At 37.1% G+C, this 22342-nt stretch overlaps 1 protein-coding gene across 4 annotated transcripts; it reads right to left on the reverse strand.

The window, feature by feature from the left end:
* Positions 1–1324: 1324 nt before the first annotated feature.
* On the reverse strand, positions 1325–20414 carry LOC149083062 (alpha-tocopherol transfer protein-like). 4 transcript variants are annotated; one of them, XM_089236189.1, is made up of 7 exons: positions 20233–20368; positions 18638–18759; positions 13281–13472; positions 7317–7556; positions 6025–6206; positions 3607–3717; positions 1325–1817 (listed from the first exon to the last, which is right to left on the reverse strand). In XM_089236189.1, exons 3-7 carry the CDS (start codon positions 13438–13440, stop codon positions 1644–1646), a joined length of 867 nt encoding a protein of 288 aa, XP_089092315.1. In that variant the 5' UTR covers positions 13441–13472; positions 18638–18759; positions 20233–20368; the 3' UTR covers positions 1325–1643. The 4 variants fall into 4 exon arrangements, with proteins under 4 accessions (XP_089092315.1, XP_089092316.1, XP_089092317.1 ...); XM_089236190.1 differs by lacking the exon at positions 18638–18759 and having other exon boundaries at positions 20233–20414; XM_089236191.1 differs by lacking the exon at positions 18638–18759 and having other exon boundaries at positions 13281–13488.
* Positions 20415–22342: the final 1928 nt, after the last annotated feature.

Genomic DNA, 22342 nt, shown 5'->3' on the forward strand with positions numbered 1-22342 from the left:
CGCAAACACCAAGTTCCCCCTCACCTGGGTAATGGGATAATACATATGTTGAATGTAATTGTGGCGATAGCGTCCACCACTGGATAGCGTAGGCACGCTCTTTTCCCACCGCTCGGACAGCGCCATCCAGTGGCGGACGACTGTGGCGGCAGCGTCGCATGTTATTCTAGCTACACCCTTCCGGTCTGCGATGGGAGTTTGAGCACGACGACTTGCTCAGTGGTTCTCACCCAGGAGAAATATGGGTCCCTCAGCACAAACGTGCGCATTTTTCCTTACATACCGCCATCGGGTGGATCGTAATCCCGTGTAAGGTTGTTTAATGTTATTGTTTGATGTCAGAAGTCGCCCAGCGTTGTACTACTTCTCCAGACTGGTACGAAGGGGACCGTACAGGACAATTTGCGACTGCCAATTGTGGCTGGGTGATGAATGGTGTAAATCGGGCATCTTCAATCTGTTGCTCGCGACCACGGTGCTCGATACGCGAGTCTGAATTCGTGCTCGCGTGTACTTGATCAACGTCCCGATTAAACACTTTGTACAAATTGCATTAAACAATTAAAATCCTGATTTCATGCATTCAGTATGTCAAACTTGACGAAAAGATGCTCCTCTTTTGATGATGGGTGTTGGCAGTGCTCGCGTTCTAGAAAAAGGTAGAAGACCTCGTGTGTAAATGGTAAAGACCGCACAGAACCGTCTTTGATATGGGCCATATAAACATCGTGGACCCACGATAAAGAGATGCTCTTTGCGATGGAGGGCATCCGCGATTCTCCGAATCTTTTGTATAGTATTGTGAAAGGAAATATATTTTCATCAATTTTTCTTCTTTTCACCAATATGAGTTCCTCCCCCCCCCCCCCCACAATGCATATGTGAGTAATATTCAGTATATAATAATGGGAAGACAAGAAGTTAATTGTTTTCCTCATCTAAGTTTACATCCCCCCCCCTCCCGTGAAACCTCTCCAAGGAGTCCGTGTACCCCGGTTAAGGACCACTGCTCCAGTTCAAGGCTTATTTCATAATCAAACCGTGGTTCGCCCCTGGATGGTTATAAGACTGTTCCACGCAGTGTTCGCCAATTCGCATCTAAACGGGAGATTCACTTATCAAAAAATTTTACACCAAATTCCGTTGAGAAGTGAAAATGCTCCTCCAATTCTTTTCCTTTTAAATTGAGTTATTTCTCACTGAAATAATAACCTTCGTTTTGCAAACATACGCCTTGAAATTTTGAAGGAGTGAAATTACTTTTCAAAATTCAATTTTCTCTGATAACACCGGTCGCACCGTAACCCAAACCGACATGAATATTCAAATAGTGGTATGTATCTTTATTGAAAGACGAATAAACAAAAATAATAATTTACAGTTTTGAATATCACGGAACCGCAGTAGGAAATCTGTGTCCTAGGTTTTCCCAAGATGTCGCCAGAAATTCTTGAAAGTCTATTTTATCACAATATTCCTGGTAATTTTTTTCACATGAATTTCTTTGTTTCTTTTTGTTTTGTAGCGGATTCCCTTGGAACGTAGATAATTTACTAGGGGTTCCGCATGACCGCCAGCTGAGAAACGAACAGTATTCTATGCTTTTTGGGCAGCCGTCTCCTATGAGCGTGTTCCCGGCTGAGCTATTTTTCCGAGATGACTTGTTCGAGGAGGTTTTCGGCACTTTTTATATAAGTATCTAGAATGTCCGTCCAGTGGTCGTTGTTCAGCGGCCCGGCCGTGCCACCAAATTCGTCCGGTATTATCGACTTGTCGTAATATCTCTGCAGAGTTTCTGCCGTGTTGTGTATTGACATCTGCAAAAAATGTCGGGAAATATATTTATGAAGATATTTTAATCATTTGAAAAAACTATTACATAAAATTAGTGGTAAATATTCTAAACCACTCATGAATCTCGTCCATATTCCTCTGCGTAACATCTAACGAATCAGTACATGTTAGAATATGCGTATACGTGTTGTGAACTTAACGTGGAGTTTGTTTCTTTATAGTGCTGGTATCTATTTTTAGAATTATAAGTGAAGTGTAATGATTGAAGATATGTACCGTTATATGCCTGTTGCTCTCTGTGGCGAAACTTTTTAAAAAACGTGGAAAATATACGGCCCTCAAAAAGTAACGGAACAAATAGTTTGTACTGCGCTTCCCAAAACGTTTAGTCGTAAATCCCGTTGGTGTCAGCCGTGGACCCCCCCCCCCTTTTTTTGGTATTTTGTTGTCTACCATAGACTCCCCCTCCCCACATATTTATGGCAGCAGAAACTTTATAATTTTTTTATAATTCTACAATTGGACCGTCGATCCCGACTGGGAACCGCTGGTTTATATCACAACCACATAGAAAGACCATGTTTCCTTAATCCAGTGGCTTCGTTTCTCTAGTCTCATGCAAACGCGGCTCCCCAGAATAGTCTAGCACAAGGAGGGTCTTCAACCTTTTAGATTAGGTGGGCCAAATTGAAACATCCCAAGAAGCCCGCGGGCCACCAACTCATGTAATTTAGTGACGTCTTATACTAGAAGGAGCCCCCCGAGTTGAACAGGGACAAAAACAATTGAAAACTTTTATTTATTCTGAAATCAATTCTTTCATTAATTATCAATTTCTATATAATAGCTCTTGAATAATACTTTTTCACTAATTCTGAAAAAAGTTTTTGAATGATTACTGATTACATTAATTGAGATTCTGAGGTCAATTGCAATCCGAAATCACTTTTCAATGGTTCTTCAATTATTTATTTCGATAATTCTGAAATTATTTTCCTTCTCAATACATCTTGAAATAATTTCTTTCAGCATTAGGCCTCTGTTCACTTTTATAACTACGCAATTATTATTTTATTTAATTGTGAAATAAAATCTATTATAGAAATCATTTCTCTCATTGATTTATGAGGGGTTTTTTTTCAACAATTCTGAAATTATTTGTTTGAAAAATTACTTCTATCAATAATTCTGAATTTTCCTTGATTTCCCGAAAAATAATTTCTTTCATTTATTCCGAAATAATTTCTTTCACTAATTCTAGAATTAATCGTTTTTCAATGCTTTCAACTATTTTCCTGAAAATGATCGGCGGGCCACGACAAAAGTTCCGAGGGCCAAATGCTGCCCCCGGGCCATGCTTTGAAGACCCTCGATCTATCAAAAGAGCGGTTCTGTGAAGTGAATTGTTGGTGTGCGGTAAAGTAAGTAAATTGAAATCATTAAAAATGAAATAGCCGGGGTATTATCACATCGAGTTCTCTTCATTTCGTGATGGGTGCTCTCAGAGTGAGGACTCAGGTTCGATCCCCGATGACGATAAAGTGGATGTTTGCTGAAGTTGGATTTTCAACTCCAAGGCTAATGCGAGCCGGTCTCTCTCGCATTCGGAAAATTCTCTTCAGTCTCGAACTATCGTTGGTGTGCTCGGTTAGCAGCCGCTGTTGTGGTGGTCGGTGGAAATTGGTTTTTTGTGGTTTCTAACTTTGAAGCGCAAATGCGAGCCGATTCAGCGCGAGCGCAAATTCAGTTTGTTCCTAAACTTAAGGAGGAAGTGTATAAGTCCCCAATATCTAGAAAGAATAATCAACAAACCCTTTCTGCGGCTTTACGGGGCAAGAAAGGCCTAAGAACGGTATGGATGAATTTGAAAAACGTCGATGCGTTGATTACGTCGATCCTTCCTAATCTGAATGGAGCTCCGACCTGAAATAGGATAGAAAAAATAAGAGAGTCACTTGGCATTTTAATACTGTATTACAGTGGCTTCCAACCTTCCCTGATTCAAGTTCCCACTGGAAATGCGTGGAAGGTGTGTGTGTATACACTCTTGAAATGTGCAGGAGTATTGCGTATCACTAGAAATGCGTTGGAGGCATGAACAGTATATGAGTCCAGAGGTTTTTCGGTACTTTGTTAGTACAGTTCCTACTTTATAGCGCCTACCCCGCAATGATGAAATCCCCTGGAAGTTTTTACCTTTGAAGATTTTGTTCTGCTTAGAAGCGGAATCCGCAAGGGCCTTTCCATTATTGTAAGGAGCCGTTCTAACAATAAAGTGTCATGTTTTTCTCATGAAAACCTGCGTTGAGACCAACCCGACATACGACAGTAAAAAATAAAAATTGATAGGAGAGCTTCATACATCTCTAGAAAAATGTTGAAGGATTTGTCTTACGCTTTAAACTACTACTTCACCAAACCCCAACTCTGGCCATATCGCTGTATTGCAATTTGCTGCCATTAATGAGATGGGTTGGAAATGGAGGCGCTATCTATCAGTGGTCCCCTCAAGCTCATTAGGGAAAATGGCCTATCTGGCTTCTCCCTCAGGTTTGAACCTGGGATCGTGACAGCAACCTTCACGGTGGTAGACGAGCATCTTACCACCATGCCACTCGAGCGCTTATGTCTCAAACTACTGAAACAACTATACAATACAAGTAATTTTGTATTATAATATTGAGCCAGGTATATATATATATATATATATATATTTTAATTTGGTAAAATTGGATCCGTGTTCAGGCACACATGTGCTCCCACATCATAACAACAGCTACTGCTCTCTGCTCTTTAGCCTTTACAGTCGCTAGCCTGTGTATTAATACATATGTAAATAGCTAAATACATGACAGGTTTACTAAATAAAAATAAGCCGAAGGCCTGCGTACCCCATGAAAGGCATATCTCTGAAAATACGCAATAGGTTTGCTATCGCTTACGCTTGGAAATACATAGGGCTCCTATTTGTCCTCAGGCATGCGTACGAGGCTTATACGAACCCCGCGTTTTCGCACAAAAAAAATAATATTTATACACAGTCGAATCCCGTTATAACGAACTCCAAGAGACCGGAGAAATCGCTTCGTTATAAAGGAATCCCCGGGTTTTTCATATTTTATTCTTATGTAAACTTATCTGGAGGATTAGAAAAATGTTCGTTTTAAATCCAGATTTTCGCTATAAAGGTATTCGACTGCATATATATATACGGGGTGATCATAAAAAAACTATCCCGACATATGGGCCCCTAACTATCATACCATTCACAGAAACTGAATGAAATTTTGGCATAAGGTATTTTGAGGTATGCGCTCAAGAATGATATGCAAAACAACAGTGTCACTCTAACAGTTACGGTTACAGTGAGAAAATTTCGAAAATATCAAATGGCAACACCAAGTTTTTTGTATTGGAATGCGATCTCCATACTGAAAAACACTGAATAGCGTTGGAATGGCACCTGTAGCACGAAAATCCCCGGAGCTAGGCAAGGAAAAAGTAAAAAGGAACTTTGCCGTGAGCATTAATGTTCGTTTCATTCGTCACACAGTTTCTTCGGCTGAGATCCCAGCCTGCATAACTCCTCTACAAGGTCATGTGGAAAATTTGTGAAACACAATAAAATGCTTCATTTTATGCTGCTTCTCTGTCCTTATTGGTTGTCCTCACTTTTAGCCTATCTACCGCCGGTGGTTTTCATGCTACAGTTGCCGTTCGAACGCTATCTAGGGGTTTTCACAATGGAGATCACATTCCAATACAAAAAACTTGGTGTTGCCATTTGATATTTTCGAAATTTTCTCACTGTAACCGTAACTGTTAGAGTGACACTGTTGTTTTCCATATCATTCTTGAGCGCATACCTCAAAATACCTTATGCCAAAATTTCATGCAGTTTCTGTGAATGGTATGATAGTTAGAGGCCCATATGTCGGGATATTTTTTTTATAATCACCCTGTATATATATATATATATATATATATATATATTTTTTTTTTTGCATTTTTCAGTTTACTTCACTCTTTTAACTCTGCCATCGCCCGTCACGTATGCTCACGAGAAAAAAGTGTATTACAGGTTGGTAACCACTGATTCGTTGCAAAGTCATAATAAAATAATGTGAAAAATTATGTTCTTCGAGGGAGGTACGGGAGGGGGGGGGGGGTTACACGGTGGTAATATTGTCCAGTAGGGGTGAAAGAAATCCTGTATTGAGAGATACTTACCATCAATTTCGTGAGAGTGATTCCTAACGAACTGACCATAGCAAGCTGTTGTAGCGATACGCCTTTGAGGTCGACTATCAGACTGATGCCGCATGTTTGGCTGCTCGGTTGGTTCATCGTGTGTAAGATACCAAACACGGCGGTACGCATTGCTCTTATCAGTTCCATTCCTTCGTCGTTCCCTGAATGGTATTCAATAACAAGAAGTGAATTAGGTTTCGCGCTCGTAGCGCGAAATCAATCAAAGAGGAAAAACGTGCTATGCGCCACCAAGATGAATATCATCGTGTTCTGAGCGACCGAATCCTTTTCCACCTCATATATACAATAGGAGACCCGTCCTTCACGTTGCGATATTGTAACTGCAAGCATCTAAAACAGAGATTTCCAGATAATGGGCCGTTACACTTTAAGGTGTTATGAGATCGGCCGGACAGATGTGCTTCGAGACATCTTGAATAGCATTACATTGAAAATACAAATGAATAGAGTAATAACCAAAGGTGTGTCACGAGTGTGTACTTTAGGGTGCCTTTAGATCAAGTGTGAATCCAGAGCCCAGGAGCCGAATAAATATGGAATAAATTTGTCTGTCCCGTAAAAAATAAAACAACACCTCTGTCACTATCAAACACATTCTCATGTATAAGCATCAGCCAATATTATCTTATAAATAAATAAATAGGGGTGATCCAAAATGCACCTACACAATAAATTGCTTCTCCGACACCTGGATCCGCTTTATTCACAGCTGGAAATGTATGCCTTCGCTCCATTCGAATCTGACGATATCTGCCTCGTTTTCATTTGTTGCTGAAGATGCTTGCCTCCTCTCCATTCGCAGCCGAAGATGTCTGCCTTCGCTCCATTCGAATCTGAATATGCCTGCCTTCGCTTCATTCGCAGTTAAAGATGTCTGCCTTCGCTCAGGTGCATATCCAGTAGGGGGAGCGGTAGAAACGATCATCCTCCCAAAGAACTGAATATAATGGGAAAATTTGTCTGTTTCGTAAAATACGGCCTTACTCAAACAACTATTCTCCCCTCCCGACATATCATGCTGGTCCCGTGTCTGTTGGAGATCAGGTGGTCTTGCATCAGTCTTCAATTACATTCCAATATTAAAATTGAATTCAGAACTGAACAGTAAAATTCGACTTTTGATGTGGGACGGGTTGGAGGAAAATCTTGAGCCGTACACACACTGATCTCACGGAAAGATTGGTCCAAGTAAAGAATGGAGAACGATCGGTGTCACTCAGAGCACGAGACACGTTCCTCACAATACTGACCTAAACGGAAATAAAGGATGAACCTCCCCGAGAGGTCTCTGTAAGTTAAGCAGCCGCTGATGTTCTTCTGGACGACTTGCTTGACGATCTCGGCATCGATTGGACCGAATTTCTTGTACGCGTTTTGCATATTCTTGACGAAGTTTCCGAGCTGTTTGCAGCTGTCTGTGTATCTGAACTTCTTGACCCTGAGGAACTTGAGCAAGAACTCGTCGCCTGTATAACATTTCAGCTGACTTCCTGTGTCAATAAAAAAAAACATGTTCATTTAGTTCCGGGGTGCACAAACATCCTAGAATTTCATCAGGTCCACGAAGCAAAAAAATGTTGAAAAATATAGCATTTCATTAAATTAAGATATACTCTGCGGGCAGTGTTCTTCAACCTTTCTTTTTTACAATGCCAACCATTGAAAGTAGTTGAAGAACTTCCCGCAAAAATGGGGAAAATTGTTTGCGGATCAGCAAAAAATGAACATAAGAAAAAATTAGGATAACTGAAAAAAATTAGCGGACTGGTAAAAAAAATACAGTGAAACCTCTACTAACGGACACTTTTCTGATCCCTGGTCCAGTGGATGACGGCTTTAGTTTACTTCATTTCCCGTTAGTGGACACTCTCGAATACCGGACAGTAAAATTAGGCCAACTCCAATTTTTTTTTTTCAAAACTAATTTATTAATTTTTGTTCGTAAACTAAGAATTTATCGCATTCAGCAATTATTATGTATAATCTCAAGTTTGCATTGGTAAATATAATAAATCGTCAATTAATTACTAAATTAACTGAACTGGAACGATGATCCAGGGTGGTAAATTAGAATAGTAATGTTGGTTTTGCTTGTGTACATAATGACACAAATGAAGAAAGCCAACATTACAGCCAAGACTGACAATGGGTTTTTTTTAGTTTTTATCTTCTTCACACTTAATTTAAAGGGGTTGGTGCACGCAAATTTACAAAAAACACATTTTCAAATTTTTCAATTAACTGTGTTTATGTTTTTGTTTTGCTTTTATTATAAATATTTTTAGAATATTTTAATATATAAACTGCTGGCAGGCATATGCTAATGTTTTCCACTAAAATGCTCTTTTCTCAAAACTAAGTTTATTGTCAGATAAGAAACATTTTTTCGAACTCCACTCGTTCAAATGTCTTCTCAACACTGTGGTGTCACATACTTTAACAAGAGGATTCTTTTATTAGAAATATTTAATACATTTTTAATGCACAAATTATGGGTAAATTTCGGTGATTTTCGGGAAAAAGTTGCATGTTGTTGAAGTTAAAATTCGAGGAAAAAAATTACCAACAATTAAAAGCTTAAATGCTGCTGTTAAACTGCATAAAAATATCCGTAGTATTTGAGAAAAAGAATTGAATGCCTAAAGTGAATAGAAAATTTTTAAATGTTCCTTAAAGGAAAGAGATTTTTCCCATAGGAAAGCATGGGAAGCCAAGATCGTGCATCAACCGCCCTGAATTTTTATTGGAAAATACGTGTAGTGCCTGTAGCATGCACAGTTAAAAATAATTAATTGGTTTAATGAAGAGAATAAAAGTTTTATAAATTTTTCTCCATATTTATCAAACATTCCAACTTTATTTGGGAATCATGCATAATCGAAGGCAAAAGTGATAAAGGTAGTGAAATTTAATCAAACTTTTTTTTATCGAGACAATTGGTGATTATGCATAACCACCGGTGTATCACTTTTAGAGTAACATATACATGTGGGAACCAATTGCGGCCGAAGTCAAACGTCATATAAATGTGAAGTTAATAAACGCAAAACTCGTTTACGGTTACGACAGAAATAAAAAAACCAATACAGATGTATAATATTTAATTAAATCTAAAACTATGTAGCGATTCTATGAATTGGTCGAAATGTGTCGCGACTTGCCCGCGGAGAACACTGTTATAGGGAGTGCGGTTTTAATGTAATATATGACCGGCTGCTATCTGACCGGCGAGCAGAAAAATACTTGTATTTGATTCGCATTGTGCAATTCGTATCAAGCGAGTTTGTTCTAACGCGGTTCGACTCTATTCTATATGAAAATAACATTGTGAGGTAGTTAAGAAGAAAACATGCATGCGGTAAACTACTACTAGATAAGTGCCTAATTGTTTCGTGCACAAGGCCTACATTATTCCTCTATGCTATTCCTCTACCTATACGAAGGTCAAAAATCAGGACAATTGACAAAATCAGTGGAATTATATTCACTATCATCTCTGAATGTGGCTCACGACCTCGAATCTCTCTACGCAATTTGTAACTGATAAAAATGTGAACTAAAAAAGCAATGATATAGAGTCCCTTGTCAATGAGTTCAGTATTTACACTGTTTTCATATATCTCGGTTTTAATCAAAATCAGATTACCATGATTGTGACTTTCTATTATAGTTTCTTTTTTCTGTGCTTGTCAACGGCCCTGAAAGCGTCATCGTACCTCCTGATAACTACATACTACTAAACCATACATGCACCTCGTAAGAATTTTCTGAGGAATTTCTAATAAATAGTTGCATGCCATCAGGGCAGGTGCACCCGCACAGGGTCCACTTGGGGGGGGGGGGCTAGAATGGGAGCAAAGATAGACCAGAAGGGTCCTAAGTTCAAATTCGTGCACAGGACACAGGAATGGCTAGCTACGGCTCTGCATGCCATGATGTGCTGCCTGTGTATATGCATGCTGTGGCCTCAACGCATTCACATGATGTCAGAGTGTTGCGATTTGTATTCTATATTGGAAGTGGACGTTGGATATTTACGACCTCACAGATTAGGTGCACTTTAGATCAAATCAGTTAAAATAGCTTAAAAATCTATAATTTTAAAATAGCTTAAAATCGAATAATTAAGCTGAATTCTGCCTTGGGTCAAAGGGAATAAATTAGTCTTAGCAAAATAGTTCTTCATGATGAAGAGCTTGTATCTCGATCCTTGGTCGGTATTTCCTATCCGACCCTATTGGAAATGGCTCCTGATCATCAGGGAAGATACACTAGGAGGTCCTTTTCTTTTCCCTGAACACATCGCCATAATGCGATTTACTACCTATCGAGTTGATTTCAGAAATCTTTCCTTTTAGAAGAAGGGATGGGGTTATTGAGAAGGATCCATCAAACAGTGGCCACCTCAGGTTCGATAGGGAAACAACCTTTCTTTGACATTCGTTGGAATTGACTCAGTGGATTTGACGGTAACCTTCGTGGTGACGGATGAGCATCTTATTATCATCTGTACCCCTCGTGCCTAGACTTGAGAGCTTTGGATGTGGGGAGATGATGATGATGATGTCCCAGTGGCATATCTGCCAAGTCTCCCGAATTTTAGCTTCATCGCTCGACCTCCCGAAAAGTTCTTAAATCTCCCGAATTTTTAAGAAAATCACAAAAAATCCCTAATTGTCCCTAAACATTCCCTACTTCATTAAAAAAAAAAATCGCCGCTTATGAAAACAATCCCTAAGGAATTTCTTTCGGGGCATGAAGACTCTTTTTTTTTCCCCCTTTTGAAATGACGCCACACGTCGTAAATGGGAAAATTCCCTTTTTAAGGAAGTTTTACAAAACCCTCTGATGGTAACAAGAAAGCTGTTTGTCTTATCGCGCAGGGAAATGGCTTAGCAGCCAATAGTCCTGGATAATAATTGAAGATTATAGTGACGCGCATATTGTCAAAATTTCTTTTGTTGAAGTTACGTACGTGCGATATAACAAAGCATGAATAATGATAAGCAAAAACATATTTAATCAATTTTAAAGACACTTATTCCGATGAATTTCCTCTCATCAAACGTTCCAGAAGAGGGCCGACTTTTCCTTTTTGTACAAGTTGTGTTACGGACATGATCATCGGTCATGGAAAGACTGTAATCATTACTCGTGAAATGAAAAAAAGAAAGAAAAAAATCAAGCAAGTGTCTTAGTCAGTGTTCTTCAAAAATTGACGCTTTTTTCCTTCATCTTCCGATGATTTTGGGGTCATTCACGCAGAATGTTTGTTCGCAGCGTTTCTGATTGAACACAATATTTATTTTTACATCACTGAAGTTTTGGCCTCCAATTTCACATGTTTTTCGCGTAGGAATTTTATTCCCAAGCGTTTAACTTCCATGTTTGTAAAATCCCTATTTTAATTTGACTTCAGTTTTTGAGTAGGGATTTTATTCCCTACGCTTTAACTTTTATGTTTGGAAAATCCCTATTTTATTTGGAAAAATCCCTATTGTATTTATTAGGGAGTGGTTTAAGCATAAAATACGGGTTTGCGCGAAAATCTCCCGAATTTTCATTTTCAAAAGTTGGCAGCTATGCAGTGCATACATTAACATATACGGGGTGCATAGGAAAGTTCTTTATCCTGGAATTACTCACAAACCTAGAAGCATCTTTCCAGTGGGGGAAAAGTATCAAAAAAATGTGCAGACATCAGATACGTCATGCATATTGCGAGGAGTTGTATGGTTATTGAAATAAAAAAATAGACCTTTTAATTTTGATCACATGCTGCCCTAAAAATCCCAATTATGTATGCGTATAAAGTTGTTGCCCTGTCTCTCTTGACAACCCCCCCCCCCCCCCACCAAAAAATCATGTAAAATGCAATATTTCAATTTTTAGGACAGTATTATCCAAATTAAAAGTTTTTTTTTAAATTTTAATAACTATAGAATTCTTCGCAATATGAATAACGTATCGTATCTGAGATCTACAAGTTCTGTTTGGACACCACCCAACTGGAAATATGCTTCTAGGATCAATGGTTCGCGAGCTATGCACCCTTTATATTAGATTACCCACACACATCTTTGATGTTGGAGGCGAGAGACGGGGAGGATTCCCTTTCCCCCCCCCCCCATGATCCACTGTATCCCCGCTCATGCTCCTGATAAGTGCTGTGCATCAGGAGCATGGCCGGGAGCTGATGCTTTAAAATGATTTTCTTACACAATACAGAATATAAAAATGACAAATTTTTATATTCTGTTTATTATTTTTATGTTCTCAATCATATTCCAAATGATGACACATTTGGGGTATTGACAAAAGCTTGAATCTTTCAACAGGTCTCGCTGCGCGTTCTGCGATAATTGATTATTTAAAATATTTGCATTCGTAAGCGGAATAAGTGTTCCTTATCATGAAGCACGGGACAGTGTCGCTGATGCAGTAGATTCGAACCCGTTTCCTCATTGATGAGCGGTGTACGGGAATCATGTGTTGTATTTATTGTGTATGGAGCAAGTAACAAAATTCTGTAAATAACACTGGACAATAAGTAAATTGCGTCCGAGATGAAAATAGACGATTCCGAATGATTTTGAACTACTGTGAACACGAATATTCACCATGAAAAAGTTTTATTGGACATTGCTTTTGAGATGTTGCGCCTTTAGTAGTTAATAAATGCTTTACGAGCGTGTTATTATATAGTGAAAAAGTGATAAGGAGAACGTAACTAGGGGAAATGGTCGACCTCGATGCTGGCTGACTACTGTTGGACAATAAGAGATGTTCAAAAATAAATTCTATTTAAAAATAATAAATAAACTAATTCATTTGGGTCGATATCTTTACTAGAACTATTGGAGTTAGGTACATATATACGTATGTACCCCAGGTCTTAGAGCCACTTAAAGCCAATGAAAATCGTAAAACCTGAGGGTCACATATGTGGACTTGTGGAACGCAGAGGATATACTTGCTTTTTCTGTATATTTGTTTTATTTTCTATATACTTATGTTGTGTTTCAATATCAATATATTGTATCGTGCCATTAAATATGTGTATTAAGTATGCAATTTCGGAGAAAACCATAGCCAATCCGGTTTTCGTGTTCAGTACACAGAATTACATAAGAAACGTCTAATTTTGTTCCGGACACAGAAAATTCGCCAAAACTTTGTTGTCCAAGAGGATGAAAAAATATAGATTGACTTACTTTCAATATAATCTCTCATGACTTCGAGACCCTTTTCCACTTTTTCCGGCGTTTCGCCCAAGAACCGCGCGGCTTGATCCCGTATTTCCTCGTCTGTAAATTCCTGCAAGCACAGGATGTACTGCGGTTTCACTTGAAGCCTCTCACTACTGATATCCATTTTTGATTTTTATTGCTCCGCTTCGGGATGTCCTAGAAGTTTTGAAATCTATTTCAATTATTGAAATCATATCGTCTCCCCAGAAACACGAATGTGCAATGCTCTTGGCCATTGAGGAAAAAAAGCGTCGGAAGTGACGTTTTTCTTTTTTTACATTTACTCTACCAACACCATCTATAGCAAAGGACCTCCGCGCGAAGCTCGTGACGTCACTGAAGAAGGTCATCTCACCTATAGTCATTGGATATAGCAAGTCAACGCATGCACCATTGCTACCCTTTTTTGTAGTATATCCAATGGCTGTAGGTGAGATGACTTTCTTCAGTGATGCCACGAGCTTCGCGCGGAGGTCTTTTGCTATAGATGGGTGTTGAGTATACCCATGTTGTTATTATTTTCGTAAAATTTTTTGTAACGTGTTTCAATAGGGATACCATTCGCGTTTCAGGAAACATGCCAAAATGAGCTATCTAACCAGCTGATATAAAAAGATTTGCACATTCCTGCTTCTGCCATTCGGAGGGGGGGGGGGGGCGATACATTTTACACACAATCATCGTTGTATGGAAAATCATCGCTATATAGTAGTCCGTAATTTCCGGAGGATAAAGTTCAAATCGTTACTGTATAAATGTGCATTTGCATGAAAAATATTTTGCTTGATGGAAAGTTGTCTAGACATATTTCAGAGATATAATAAAAAAATATTTTTGTTTGGGAAAAATATGCTGACAGTATCCAAATCACATCAGATGAATACATCCTCATGTTTTTTGTTGTTTTTGTTGAAGTTAAAGAAAGAGGAGACGCAAATAACTTTGAAATGTGAAATCAACTGAGTAGTTTTTACAATCATGTTAGACCAGTAAATGATATGAATAAAAACAAATAATAAATGAATAAATAAATAAATAAATAAATAAATAATGAATAAATAAATAATAAATAAATAATAAATGAATAAATAAATAAATAATAAATGAATAAATAAATAAATAATAAATGAATAAATAAATAAATAATAAATGAATAAATAAATAAATAATAAATGAATAAATAAATAAATAATAAATGAATAAATAAATAAATAATAAATGAATAAATAAATAAATAATAAATGAATAAATAAATAATAAATGAATAAGTAAATAGATATATCGAACTGTCAGTTAATACGAGAAGTAAAGAAAAGCTTTTGATCGTATAAGCCGTACCTAAAAATCCCTGAAAAAAATAGAATATGCGAATTATGTATAAGTACTGTACACGAAAAAAAAAATAAGTTCACTTTTTACACAGTCTCCATGTGCTAAAACTTCCAATTATTAAAATGTAGATTCTGCTTTGAAAAGTCGTTTGCACAAAAATATATATATATATTTAACAAAAGATTATCAAACTTATCACTAGTAAAAGATTTCATTTATTCAAAAGTTGCCATTTTTTGGGACTGCCCATAAATAGAATGAACTAAACCATTTTGTTTTATTTTTATTCATAATAAATGATAATTAGATTTTCGAGAATTATTTTGACAATTACAGAGTTTTTACAACTTTGGGAACCACCGATGATAGTCTCGGCAATATTCGCATCAGTCGTGAACATTTAAAGGGAGTTTGGCTACACTGCATCTAAATCCAAACAAATTTAATCACCAGATGATATCGATACCTGATATCAGTGGTATCAATATGGCTCTATTTTTTTTAACATCCGATTTCCTTAGAAGGTAAAATGCCATGAGGATAATTCACCACCATTTATTGAAAACTTATCCTTGCATGATACCGATATGATATGAGTGGCAGATGATAGACACGGCATTCTGATTACAAAAGCTATTACGGAATATTATAGTCTAACATGTTATCTAGTAACTGTATGTTATATAAATAACATGTTATCTAGTAACTGTATATTATGTAACTAACATGTTATCTAGTAATGCACTGTATGTAGCATAATTATCTTAGATTATGTCTGCAATGCAAAGATTAATTTATGCTGTAGTTTCTTTCTTTTTTTTGTGGAATACCAACTCTTATTATTTCAGTTACTGTATATTCATATTGCCAGTGTGCTGTCGTGTAGGTGCTGTGCATTTTACTGAACTCTCAGGATCCAGGTTCGAACCGCGTTGGAGGCGCAGCGGTGGTCGACTGAAGTTTGTTTTGTGCTGCTTTCCAATTTCAAGACTAGAATGCGAGCCGGTCTCCCATTTAGAAATTTCTTTTCACGGACAGCAGACAGACCTTCAACAGTATACTTACATAACATTAAAATTTAAGCATTTAACATCGTCACTGCAAAATATGGATGACAAATGACAGCATTGACAAGAACACGAAACGAACACATCACTGACAACATAAATACGTTAGGGACACACATGCACACGCATAATGGTTCTGTATGTACCGATTCAATAGAACTTCCACAGAAGAATGTGCACGAGGTGCATGCACGGCAAAGTACTAGTAATGGTTATGATGTTCAATCCTGGGGCGCCGGAGCCTAGGACCAAAAGAGGGGGGAATATTTTTTCGCACTTTTAAAAAATTTTTAAAATTGGTCGAATAAGAATGCGATAATTTGTTGTTGGGATTCTAATAACTGCTCCTTTCCGAAGTTCTGTCCCCTCGCTTTTCCTCTACTTTCAGCGACCACAAGTTTCTCTAGTTCATAGGTTTCTGACTGCTACTAAACCACACATGCACTTCGTCAATATTCCTCTGCGAAACATCTAGAGAATTGCGCATGTTGGTATGTGTGTGTACGTGTTGTGAACTTAACGTGAAGTTTCTGTGTAATGCTTGTTATAGTGCGGCTATCTGCCATCTATGTTTATAACTATGGTTGAATCAATAGATTTCCGACTGGTGTTCCGGGAGACTTATTTGGGCGGGGAGGGGTGTCTGCGGATCAAACGTCATGGAACCCCGAAAATTCCCGGAACCCGGGAGCTTTGAAAAAAAAATTATACAAGTAAAACTGTTTTTCATTTTGGATTTTGACGAAGTAGTATCCGTTACAAAGTTCAGACAATTCGCAGGACCAACTGCGGACATTACAACTATGAAAAGAATTCAGCAAATCAATCTTTTCCCTTCAAATTTTTCTCAGGGCGCGGTAACCCTGGTCGATTACATACTCGCCTTAAGTAGTTTTGAGGTGTCGCGAGTTCGATTCCTGGTTCATCCTTGTCATAAACTTTCCTGACACAGGGGTACAACAGAAATGATGACATGACCACAGAAAAAAGATTGCTACCGCAGGGAGTCCCACATCGAGGTGGTTAGCGCACCAACCACTCGGTGAATATAAAAAAAAAAGGCTGCAGTTCAGAATCGACTATAAACTGCAGGGCCGGTTGTAATTAGATCTCGTGGGCAGAAAATGACAGTTGTGCGACAAAATGATCAATTTTTTTCTGTTGTTAAAATCAAAGCATATGGGAAACTATTCAGTGACCCATCACTGTATGTGTGAGAACAGAAATTTTCGAGACTTCAAACCTTAAATAGCAACACATGGGTGATTCGCTGTACATTCAGGACTGATCATGCAATACATGTCACTTGGAAAGACAGTATATATATCACGTGTGTTCTCCATCTCAAAAAACTCTTTCTTACTCAGCACTACTTCATATTTCACTGGTTTTTGTATAACTTGTTAGGATTTTTTAAAATGAAGTTTTAAACTAAAACCTCTCTGCAACCATATGCGATGGATGAAGTGTCGTAAATGTTACTTCCCGTTTCATATGGATATTTCATGTCATAAAGAAGATGGTTAGTAAAAAATATTCTATCGGCTAGAAGCATGGTGGGACAAAGGTGGGGCTGACAGGGTTCCAATCTTTTGTCCTGGGGTAGAATCATTTTTTTTGTTTTTTCGTGCTATAAATTCACTATAGAAGGGCCCGGGCCCATGAGAAGTCTGGCTTGGGTGCTTCCCTCTACAATGTGAGGCCATGGCTAGGAGTGAGGATTTTCGGACTGCAGGACTTCCTCTGTATATTTGATAAATATTCGAAATTTGTTCGGGGTTCGTCGAACAACTTCATAACCCCCCAGGGTTCCGCAAGAACTTTCACGTTGGAAACTACTGGCCTAGTTTTCCCGACCATTTCGAATGAAAGGTTACTATAACTCGAAAAAGAACTGAAAATTATTGAAGAAATTGATATTTAAAATGGTCAGAATCCACTAACCTTTTTCTTCTATTTCTTCCAAGTCGAATAATAAAGTCATGAGAATAATCAGTCGAACGTATAAAAGTCACATCCAAGAGATCTCAACGAATATATTCCCAAGATACTCTCTTACATAATACTACCTATCTCTATTTTAGCTGCGAAGCAATCTATAGCATGTTAACATTTCTTTCTTTGATGATGTAATACGGGCGAAAACGTGTTTTTTAACTGTCAGCTGTCTAGGTATAAATGCAAATTATCGGTGTCCCAGGGACACGCAAGAGCCATTTTATCGTGCAGTAGAAGCTGGAAATACCATTAAGCCCCCCATAGAGTAATAATTAAGTACTATTATTTGGACCCTTACATGGTAGTTGTCCGTGTCTGAATAAGAGGATTTAATCTTAGTTTAGGGAAGGTTTTGTAAGGAAAGTTCAAAAAGGGGATGAAAAGTTCAAAAGGGATGAATTCGTAAACTATTTTAGTTGAAGCATAAGGATTCCCCCCCCCCCCCCTGCCTCCGATTTTCATAAGAATTACTTTTTATTCTAAAACGGACTACAAAGTTTCTCATCCGTTTGAGAATTTCTTCGTCTCTAGCTTGGCTGATTCGAATTATCCAATTAATCTATCCTGGATCCATAACCCGGATACAAATTGCAAACTTAAGCATCAATATTCAACATAGCATCGTTATGAAACTGTTTCTCAAATTTTAGTTATTGATAACTGTATAGTTTTTGCACTCTTTCCGATACTTTCTTTACCCTTAAAATATAAAAGTTTTTCAGATTTCGAATGGTACACCTTCATGGATAGGCTGAACAACGTAATTTGTATTAAGTGGTAAACATTCTCGATGCACTCCACCTGAACAACGTTAAAATGAGCATTGAATTACCAAATTTAAAAAAAAAAAACCACTTAGAATTTACAAATTAGCAACTTTGATATTTTCTTATACTGTCAATTCATTAATTTCAAATAGCTCACTTTATTCAAGCATTTTATTCATTCAGCACGGGTAGGCATTTTATGAAATTAGATCACAGAGTTTTGCCGGTTTCCGCCCGCAATGAGTTTTTTCTTTCTTTCTTTTGTCAAACACTGAGTTGCTGAAAAGAATAAATCAAACGTGAAAAGCAAATTAAATTCTGATATGTGTGCGTTTTGGCATACAAATGAAAATGATGTTTCAGCTCTTACATTAGATTTGCTCCTACATAGTTTGGATTTGCATCACTATTTTATTAGTAATTTATTCCATAATTAGTCGATCATTAAAAATGCTTTCAAATAACCGAAGTGAGCTTATCTATATTAGAAAAAATTCGATGCCACGATTCGACGAAATAATTTCTGCTCACGGATACGACAGTGCCTATGACGTTACCGGTTAAATTGAGGTGATGGTCCTTCTAAGTATAATTAAAAATGTCTAGGCCGATTTTTTTTTTAATTTATGATAGTTGCACAGTATAATATTCGAGCATTTTTAGGAAAAGTCGTGAAATTTCAATATTCTAAACGATTTAGTTTATTACGAAAATCGAGCCAGAAGATCGAAAAATGACCGGCGTGGTCCTTCTAGTGTTAAATATTTTATTTTTTGGCCCTTAGTATTTTGCGGCCTGGTGCTGCTGCGTCGCTCGCACCGGATCAAGTCCGGTCCTGGAACGTAAATCGGCTATGATTCCATGAGCGAAGTGAACAGTTACCATACTTATCGACACCATCAGCGCAGAAAATTATTATTGACAGATCTTATATTTTCAATCAAGCCCCGTTTACATGTGCAATATTGCGGTTGCATTAGGAGTTTTAGCACCCGCTTGACGTCTTTCTTCGTAAGGAAAGAAATGAGGAGAATTAATTGTGGTGAAAATTCCTGAAGCGCGTTTAAACCCGCTTTTTCCATTTCCCGTGTAAACGGGGCTATTTTGTGACCGCATTTATTTTATGAGGATCAGCATCGATAGTCTAAAAATTGATAAATTTGATCCTGACTCTAATGCAATGTCTCAACAGGGTGGGGAGGTAGGGTTGATGGGAAAAAATTTCTGACATGGGATGGTAAGACAAGTAAGATTGGGAAACTCTATGCGGATTTTCATCATATCAACAGCCACAATAGTGATAAGACAGATTCAGGTGGTGATTTTATTTAAAACTTTTGTGTAATCATTATATGTTTCTTTTTTTCTTGTAGATGATTATATGAATCACCATTACATATGGAACTATATTGTGCGTTCTTTTTAACAATAAGAAATGATATATTATAATGAAATAAGTAAATCCAGTATTTAGTAACATTTTTCGGGCATGTAAAATATTGATCAGGGCTGGGCTTGGGAACTTCGTGGCCCAGTACAAAAAAAAAATTTGAGGCTCCTTGGGGAAAAAGTTTCTTATGGGAAAATTAGCTCGGTGCACCGTACCTTTCGCACCTGCCTAAGTCCGAAATAAAAATGTTATTTCAAGTCACATGCCTGGTCGAGCATGTACATTTATGGAGTTCAGCCTTGCTTTGAGCATAAAGAGAAATAAAATAAAAATCTCAAAAAAAAAATATGTATCACACTTACAGAGTTGGGAAATACAGAAGGAGAAAACTCTTGAGGCTTCTTGAGCGGAAAATGTTTCGATAGAATAAAATATAAATGAAAAACGAAGCGTGTGCTCCTGTGTAATCAGCAGTCGGAAGCTAGGAGAATTCGATCTGGCGAACGCCCAACAACAGAAACATAATCTGTACCAAATAGATTAGCGAAATGAAAAAAAAAAGTTCTTTCTTCTTCTCTCTCTGCCATACAGATAAGAAGAAAAATGTAATCGATGAGAGAGAATACAATATTCGTATCTCTTCTTCGATTACATTTTCCTTCATTATCGTTTCTTCAATATTGACTTGGCTAGTATGTATGTATAACAATCGGACAAGATCTATCGCAATTGAATGGTGTGTAGCGGCCTTTACCCGTATGCACTTGAATCATTCGACACTAAGGTTTTTTTTTTTTTTTTGCTTTTTTAATGTATTCTATGTGTTTTCGCTTAACCGTTCATTTTCCATGAAATGGCTCAAAATATTTCTGTAAAGGCGCGTATACATTAGCGCCCCGGTGATGTTCTGATTCGTCTTTTCCCATCTTATTCTTTCAGCAAGATAGTGCCGTTTCATCATCCTCAGGTGATAACACCTAAACGGGGGGGGGGGGGGATCTGCACTTCGGATAACATGGCAAGTACCCATTGCACTCTTGATGCTAATTGTGGCTACTTAACCAAAGTAAAAAAAAAAATTCCTAAGTGACTTCAAAAGCAAGAAGCGCGATTTTTTTTTTTTTTCATTTTGGGAGTATGAAAGACGCAAAGTTTATCAAAAGAATGGATATTAATCTAACTATAATTCTGATAAAATTCTGAAATGAAATAATTCTCTGAATTCATCCGAATTGACAATTATGCATAATGTCCGGTAAATCTGATTCATTGCATTATGTCATCAAAACTAACTAGGATTACGAACAAGCGATTATACATAAACACCGGAAATGTGATAAATTCATATTGGAATCACCACACAGTCTATACACCGTATATGTTAAACAGGGGGGTTATTAGGTTTAAATGGTAGATTTTTTTTGAGCTAGAAAAATCTAACTTTGAATTCAAGAACAATTTTAAAGCTGCTCTAACTTTTTTTTTTCAATAAATTAGAGTATTTTTAAATTGAAAGTTACTTAATTGTCTAATGTAATTTTTGCATGTGCATAATGTTTAATTGTGCATATCGAAAGGCGTTTACAACTGATTTTTAGTCATTTTTCACGAAAAAATAATTAGCTTTATTTTTTTAAAAAACTGACTGCAATTGCATACGAACGAAAAAAAACTCAACCATAGAATATTTTTTTCCATCCTACAAACTTTGATTGCATCAGTTTTTCTTTTAAATGCTCCTAAATTTTAAACTAACGATTTTTAAAAATAAAGGTTTTTATTCCAATGGTGTCGTTAGTGTTAATGGTGCCATTGCGATATTGTTCGATTAGAATTAGATGAGGAAAAAATTGTGACTCTGTCTCACAAAATACTTGATATGATACCCAATCATAATAATAATTGGGGTACCTAGTAGAAGGCCGTCTTAAGGTATCCGACTACCTTCCTTGTCACTTTTCTTTAAAATGGTTCTGAAGTGAACTTTAAATACATTTTTTGTTAGAAAGTGTCTCGAAATGGTGAAAACAGTGACAAATTCTGGTCTGTCTATTGTATTTTTTATAAAAAAAGTCGTTTTTATGTCAAATTTTAGGCAAAATTCATGTGATATTCGAAACACGATTGCAACAAATTTTATTAATGAAATAGATGCTTTCTGATTCTCACAGTGTATTTAGCTAGTAATGTTGCAGGTTATGAACTAAAATTTAAAGGATTGCATGATATGTTCATAAGTTACACCAAAATCTGTTTTAAGTACGCGTGAATTTTTTGAAATTTCATCCTACATTTTGTCTATAAAACACTGTAATTCAAAAAAATATATGTGATAGACCTTAGATTTTGGTTCATAACCTCAACAATATATAGCGAAATATCACATTAAAATTTCGTAAGGATGCAATGCATCAATTTTTACAAATCATGTCACAAACTCAAGTAAAATGTCAAAAATAGCATTCTTCGTAA

Source organism: Pholcus phalangioides, unplaced genomic scaffold, assembly GCF_987345545.1.
Source record: "Pholcus phalangioides strain wild (caught in Gottingen) unplaced genomic scaffold, Ppha-v1.0 ptg000009l_1, whole genome shotgun sequence".
Classification (NCBI taxonomy): Eukaryota; Metazoa; Arthropoda; class Arachnida; order Araneae; family Pholcidae; genus Pholcus; species Pholcus phalangioides.

Bases quoted from the DNA above. Each gene is read 5' to 3' on its own strand.
- LOC149083062 (XM_089236190.1), bottom strand. From the start codon at position 13,440: ATGGATATCAGTAGTGAGAGGCTTCAAGTGAAACCGCAGTACATCCTG. The intron at 7,557-13,280 runs GTAAGTCAATCT...TTATTGACACAG, and splicing joins CATGAGAGATTATATTGAAA to GAAGTCAGCTGAAATGTTAT. The intron at 3,718-6,024 runs GTAAGTATCTCT...ATCCTATTTCAG, and splicing joins TCACTCTCACGAAATTGATG to GTCGGAGCTCCATTCAGATT.